Genomic DNA, 7,302 nt, shown 5'->3' with positions numbered 1-7,302 from the left:
AAACGCGGAAAAGACGTGCGGAGATACGGAAATGCAGAAAAGATGCGGAAAATACGCGCAAAGACGCGGAAATGCGGAAAAGACGCGGAAAATACGCGCAAAGACGCGGAAACGCGGAAAAGACGCGCGGGGATGCGGAAACGCGGAAAAAACGCGCAAAGACGCAGAAACGCGGAAAAGACGTGCGGAGATGCGGAAATGCGGAAAAGACGCGGAAAATACGCGCAAAGACGCGGAAACGCGGAAAAGACGCGCGGGGCTGCGGAAACGCGGAAAAGACACGCGGAGACGCGGAAACGCGGAAAAGACGTGCGGGGATGCGGAAACGCGGAAAAGACGCGCGGGGATGCGGAAACGCGGATATTAATACACCTAGACTTATTCAAACTTGGCGCGAGACGCTACGTGAGATACGCGACAGCAGTGCCAATGCCACGTTGCGGCAGAAAAGTGAGATGGACTTTGGCCTGGTTGACCACGACGACGACGACGACGACGACGACGACGACGTTTCTTAACAAAAATTACGTGAAAATTCCGACCCGTGGACTTTGCTTTGCAATATCTCTACTCATGGGGCACGTAGGAAAAAAGTAAAAATAGTTTTATTATGCAAATCGTACCCAAGCTGTCGATTAAGCGCAGTCTCAAGTTCGTGGGATCAGCCATTGTTGAGAAAAATAAAATCTGAGGGCCCGTCAAGTCGTGTACTCGCGTAAACTTACACGGTCGGTCTCGCGCGCGTGGTACTAGCTTCGCTTACACTTGGCGCGAGACACTACCGTGTCTCGTGATAGATTTTCTATAATATCGAAAATGGAAACATTTAGTAACCTTGGGAGCTTTTTTCACTCGTATGTTTGTTAGTTTACATTCAATATTATTTTTATATAGGCCGTATTAAGACGTTGGAAGGCCCTTCGATTAACAGCAGCACCAAGGAAGATTCTCGGTCTTACCATGGCCTTACCGTTGGCTCCGGCTAATATGTTCGAGCAAGGATTACAAATACTTCAAGAAGAAGCCGATACGTTATCGGCGGAATATCCCTCTGTGTTGCAATTTATTGTTTATTTGAGACGTACTTGGCTACCTTTGAAAGATAAAGTCTCCGTTTTCGGTACATCCATACGGATGAATAACTTCGTAGAGAGTTTCCATTTTGCAATTTTTCGCAAATTTGGAATTCATCCCAATATTTGGAAATTTCTTCGTATGTACTGTTTGTTATTATCACGGCTTTTGTACATTACCGCATAAATATATTTTTTAAATGATATGATTTTTACAGACAATTTAACTAGTTTGATCACCGATCAAGAAATAAATATTGCGAGATTGGTAGAAGAACATGGTGTAAGGAGACCACGAACCCAATATAACATGAACCGTGACAAACGCATTGCAAAGGCACAATCTTCATTGAATTCGGGAAGGTAATTCGTATTTTGTTTTATTTGAGTAATCTTGCGATAAAAAATAATCATGTTTCTATGTTAGCGATTCTCGCTAGGAGAGTTCGCTGGTATCGCTGCGGATGGAAGCAGGGTGAGAGGACGTAGCGACAAGACTCAAGGAGCGAATGCACGCTTAATTAGGGTGGAACATCACGTGATCTAAAGACTCGGACGAGTTGATGTAAAATGAAATGTCACAGGTTTAATACTTTAACGAATTACATGTGAAAGTTTCGGCAAATGTAAAAGTCTGTAAATGTGAGATCTGAGAAGTCGATACAAGTCAATTCGGTATGATAAGTCTGTATTCACGTGCACGGATCGATATTATTGATCGATGGCCGGCCTGGTGAGTTGATGCCCGTGAGCCGTGTCCACGCGGCGCCGGCGTGCGCGGTGCGTGGTGAGTCTGAGCCGCCGTTGATGCTGTACTCGAGCTGTCCGGGATGAGCCGCACTGATGGATTCACTGTGTCTTTCACTGAGTCTATTCTCGGATGAGCAGATGAGAAAGTGAGACGGTGAGAAGATGAGAAAGTCCACAAAAGAGCACTGGATAACTATCCGCACTTCAAGACGCGTGTACTACGTACGGTCGCCATGAGACAAAAAGCCCCGGAAACGTACGTGAAGTCGCGCGGTCGCCTCGTGTCGCGATCGGGCATGCGCGAGCAGCGCTCATGCGGCGCTGCACGATCTGACCCGGCTGATGCTGCCATCACGCCGGGGATGAAATAAACGAGATTCAAATTAATCTCGAACATTCCGCCCGCCATCAGCAACGATGTTGATAATCCCTGATCTTATGATGAGATTGGCAGGACGGAGAGCTTGATCACTGTCAATGAGAGTGGTCGGATGAGAGTGGTAGTGGCTGTCTTCAAAGTCACCACCCGCACGAGTCCATCCTTCCCAGGATGTAGGGCTGTTATCCGGGCTAACGGCCATTTGCATGGTGGTAGCCGCTCGTCGGTGATGAGCACCAATGATCCGATCTTGATCTCGTTGTTCCTATGGTGCCTTTTGCTGGATGAGTTGCCATCGTGAGAGTCTTGAGATGGCCAGGTCAGTGAGTGATGGCTCTGGTATGGCGGTGAGGGGGCTTCCTACGAGGAAGTGACCTGGCGTGAGTGCTGAGATGTCTTCTGAGTCGTCACTCAATGGTTCGAGAGGTCGCGAGTTGAGAATTGCCTCAATTTGAGTGAGCAATGTGGTGAGCTCCTCAAAGGTGAGCACGCCTTCTCCAATAGTGCGCCGTAGGTGATACTTTTGGTTTTACGACGGCCTCCCATTTTCCTCCCCTGTGAGGTGTCGCTGGGAGATTGAACTCCCATCGGGTGTTGTCTTGCGAGAGCAGTTGAGAAATGCGTTGATGGTTTTGAGTGCTCTGGATAAACAGCCTTTTGAGAACTGTATCCGCGTCGATGAAATTGGTGCCGCAGTTTGATTGTGAGGTGTGAGCAATGCCGCGTCTGGATGAGAAGCGTCGATGGGCGGCAATGAACCCTTCGGATGAGTAGTCACTGACCGCCTCTAGGTGTACTGCTGAAGTTGAGAAGCAGACAAAGACGTAAATCCAGCCTTTAGTGGTCTTGGCACCTCTTCCTTTCCACGTTTTGACGGTGAGTGGCCCTGCGTAGTCCACACCTGTATAAGTGAACGGTCGTGTCTGCGTAACCCGAGAGAAGGGTAGTTGGCCCATCAGTTGATGAGCACGGATCCCCCTCTGCCGAGCACACGTGACACACCGCAGAATGTAAGACTTGACAGGAGCCCTTCCGCCGAGAATCCAGTACTGTTGTCGGATGTGCGACAGCGTAAGCTGCGTGCCTCCATGTAGAGTCCGTTGATGAGCGTGAGCGATGATCAATGATGATAGCTGAGAGTAACGAGGCAAATTGTAGGATGTTTCGCATCGAGTCAAAGAACTGCGTGAGCGAGTCGTCCGCCGACGCGAATGACTCCTTGAGCGTCGATGTACGCAGTTAATCGGTTGAATGCGTGTGCCTTTGCCAACGGTGAGTCTGCTTGTAGCGCCTTGAGCTCGTGAGAGAGGTACGTTGCTTGAGCTGCCTGAATCCAGAAGAGCCTCGCTTTCTCCAAGGTCTCTGGAGAGATGTGTCTAACAGGCAATGAGTCGTGGACCTTCCTCAACCGTGAGACGAATCTGAAACAGAGAGCTGTAATCCTCAATAGTTTAGTGAGGCTTGAGTACCTGTAGATGAGTTCCCATTGAGAATCAGTCCTTGGCGTAACCGTCAATAGCGAAACGCCTGGGTGAACTTCTGTTGCACTCAACTCTTCGGAGAGTGCTGGTTGCGACGGCCATAAGTCTGGATTGAGTATCCATGGTGGTCCCGTCCACCAAAGTGAGTGGTTTTGAAGCTGAGCAGTCGTGAGGCCTTGTGATGCGCAATCAGCCGAATTGGAAGTTCCAGGTATGTATCTCCAGTGAGCAGCTGGAGTGAGTTCTTCAATTTGAGCCACCCTGTTTCTGACAAAATCCTTCCAGCGTGATGCATGAGATCTGATCCATGAGAGTGTCACTAGAGATTCCGTCCACAGGTGAGTTGCCGTTACGTCCATGTTTAAAGTGGCTTTGACGTATTGCATGAGTCGAGAGAGCAGTAGAGCAGTCGTGAGTTCAAGTCGAGGGATTGAGAGCCTCTTGAGAGGTGCTACCTTAGTTTTGGAGCACCCAAGTGAAGACGTGGATCCAGTTGAGTCGTGAACGGAGATGTACACGACTGCAGTCATTGCTAATTGAGAAGCGTCAGAGAAGCCTTGCAGTTCCACAGAAGAGGTGCTCCAAGTGTTGAACCATCTAGGTATCGAGAGCTTGGCCAAGCCTATGAGTTCTTCTCTGCGGATGAGCCACCGGGTTGAAAGCTGGGATGTCAGTGGGTCATCCCATTGGAGCTTGTGCAGCCATAGCTCCTGCAAGAGAATTTTGGCCTTGATCACGACGGGTGATGCAAAACCAAGTGGATCGAGTCACTTCATCTGAGCCACTTCAGATAAGACGAGGCGTTTTGTGAGTCTGCCTTCAGTGCGTGAGTTCCTAGTTGAGAATGCAAATGTATCTTCTTGAGGGAGCCATTTGAGTCCGAGTACCTTGGTTGCGCAATCGTCGAAGGTGATTGGTAAGCCTTGGTCTTGGCTGTCGGTGACAGTCTTGAGTATGTCGAGATGAGTTGCATGCCATTTTGCTAGCGGAAAGCCGCCCGCCATGCAGAGGTCCCTTAGTTGAGGTGCAACCTCCTGTAATTGTTGCACGGTATCTGCACCACCAAATATGTCATCGACATATCTGCCGTGAGTGATAGCTGGCACAGCCAGTGGGAAACTATGTCCTTCGTCTTCTGCTAATTGTAACAAGGTCCGTACGGCTGAGAATGGTGCGACCTTCGTCCCGTAAGTGACCGTTGTTGAATGATATGGCACCTCATTGAGCTGATTGTCCATCCAGAGTATCCCGCTGTAACTCCCAGTCATCCTTGTGAATCTGAATCGATCTGTCCATTTTGGTGATGTCCATAGCGAAAATGTAACGATGTCTACGTATCCATGGTAGAACATCTGAGATGTTCAGATGTAGCTTTGCTCCAGTGTACATGAGGTCGTTGACCGAGTAGCCTGATGTGGATGCGCTAGAGCCATTAAAAACTACCTGCAGTTTCGTTATAATACTGTCCGGCTTGAGAACACCGTGATGTGGCAGGTGAAAATGTGAGCGATGACTGGAGATGGATGATGCCTTCGTCATGTGGTTGAGTGTCTCGTAGTCAATCATGAATTGTTGATAGAGACGTTGATAATTCACATCTCTTGAGAATCGTCTGCGTAATCCCTTCAGACATTGATGAGCGACGTTGTAAGAATCACCCAAAAGATCTACTGGTGAGTTAAGTAGAATCCTGACGATGTACCTCTCTGAAGAAGCATGAGAGTCGTGTAGTCTTGAAGTGCTTCTCGCACCTCTGCTCGTCAGGAGTGAACTGAGTGACATCGTGAGTAGGCACCTCCTCTTGAATCCAAAATTTCGTCAATAGCTCATTAAGAGCATCCTCGTTGAATTGAGTAGCAGCATGATGCGTTGATGTGCGTCTTGCTTCTCTGTTGACTGGTCCAAGAACGAGCCATCCGAAAATGGAGAGTTGCGCTATCGGCATGAGTGGAGAATGCCTAATAATATTGGGCTTGATGATTTGCCCGTAAGCGTCTGCTCCGATGAGGATGTCAACAGGCCGCGGGATGAGACAGTCTGGATCGGCTAATGCCAAGTTTCTGAGATGCGGCCATTCTTCCGGTTCTGCTTCGAAATATGGTACGATTGATGTAACTGTCCGGAGGACATGAGCTTGAACTGTGGCATTTGAGTTGGAATGTGTCGAGCGTAACGTAAGTGACACGACTCCTCGTGTCTGAGTACACTCCTTGCCTGTAATTCCAGTGACGACAATACTTGAGTATTGACGAGGGATGTTGAGCTGCCAAATGAGATTCTCCGTGACGAAGGTGAGTTCTGAGCCTGCGTCAATGAGTAGACGCGCTGAGTAATGAGTGGTGGATAAGCTGATCAGTGCCAAGGCTGTGGCGAGTAATGTTGAGCAGGGTGAGCAGACGTGTGAGCGGGTCTCGACGATTGCACCGTCTCTTCAGTTCGAGGGCGTGACCGACGAACCACAGGTTGATTGAGCGGACGAAGCTCCCAGATAGCACAGGATGTCCTGTGGACGTCCAGTTTAAGTCCAATTTACGTCCGAACGTCCGTGGACGTGAAATGGACATTTAACGGATGTCTATTGTCGTACCTTGAACGGATATCCTTTACGGGACATCTTATGGACATCCAATTTTTGTCCACGTTTGGGCTTTAGTTTTATCATCTTTAGATATATTTATTTTAGCATATTTAGATACATTTGCAAATTTTTATTACGTAAAACGTTTATTAAAAAAACTTTTATTAAACATTTAAAAAACATTTATTTTATGTTTAAAATCCATATGTTGAATAAACGGTTAAAAAATGTTTATTTTATACTTATTTTACATTTATTTCATATTGATTAGTCATTTGCGACATATATGTATATAAAAAATATTTTTTACATGGTTTTTATTTTAGGTTGTTTCACAATTATTTTATATTATTATTATTATTATTATTATTTTATTTTAATCCTTGCCTTGCGGCTTAGGATGACTTGCATCCACCCATACATAATTTTACAAACGCATAATACATTTACACATATAACCTTCATTTACATATATACATTATACCTTCTTATATCATCCTAACTAGCTCCAACTAACTCAACATTCTGACTGTCCTTGCATTTCCCTTCTTACTCTTCTCCCTCAATCCCCTCCTCTTTCTCCAGCTCTTCTCTAACCCTTCCTATCCATTTCATTACTTCTAGTCCTTTCCCCTCCTCTCCTAAAAATTCTTCTAACTGTATCTTGCTTTTCGTCGCCTCACATTCTTTTAATATATGTTCTATGTTCTCCTCCTCTCTTTGGCATATTCTACATCTTCTATCCTCTTCCTCTCTCCAATGTTCACTGCCTTTCACCTCGCTCCCGCATCTGTACCTGGCTATCAACATTCTATCCTTTTTCTTCCTCTTTCCTTGTAAATATTTTGGTAACTCCTCTGTTAAAATCTCTTTATATTTACTATTGTATCTTGATTCGTATATCTTTATCCTCCTCTCCTCTCTCTCCTTTCCCTCCATTCTCTCTACTAACCCTTCCGCCGCCTCCCCTGCCTCCATCTCTCTCCTCAGCTGCTTCTTCTCCATTCCTGCTCTCTCCATCAATTCTCTCCTCTTCTTTTC

The 7,302-nt window shown here is 46.7% G+C and overlaps 1 protein-coding gene across 1 annotated transcript; it reads right to left on the bottom strand.

Annotated features, from left to right (window-relative positions):
* Nucleotides 1-2,678: 2,678 nt before the first annotated feature.
* Nucleotides 2,679-6,345, bottom strand: LOC105555877. Its single transcript, XM_012002918.1, has 7 exons — nt 6,271-6,345; nt 6,141-6,186; nt 5,386-6,047; nt 5,127-5,306; nt 4,571-5,035; nt 3,386-4,393; nt 2,679-3,335 (listed from the first exon to the last, which is right to left on the bottom strand). Exons 1-7 carry the CDS (start codon nt 6,343-6,345, stop codon nt 2,679-2,681), a joined length of 3,093 nt encoding a protein of 1,030 aa, XP_011858308.1.
* Between the last annotated feature and the right edge of the window lie 957 nt (nt 6,346-7,302).

Source organism: Vollenhovia emeryi, unplaced genomic scaffold, assembly GCF_000949405.1.
Source record: "Vollenhovia emeryi isolate VEMERY1.0 unplaced genomic scaffold, V.emery_V1.0 DF940605.1, whole genome shotgun sequence".
Taxonomy (NCBI): domain Eukaryota; kingdom Metazoa; phylum Arthropoda; class Insecta; order Hymenoptera; family Formicidae; genus Vollenhovia; species Vollenhovia emeryi.
Note: the sequence above shows the minus strand (reverse complement) of the source record. Positions and strands in the feature narration are given on the sequence as shown.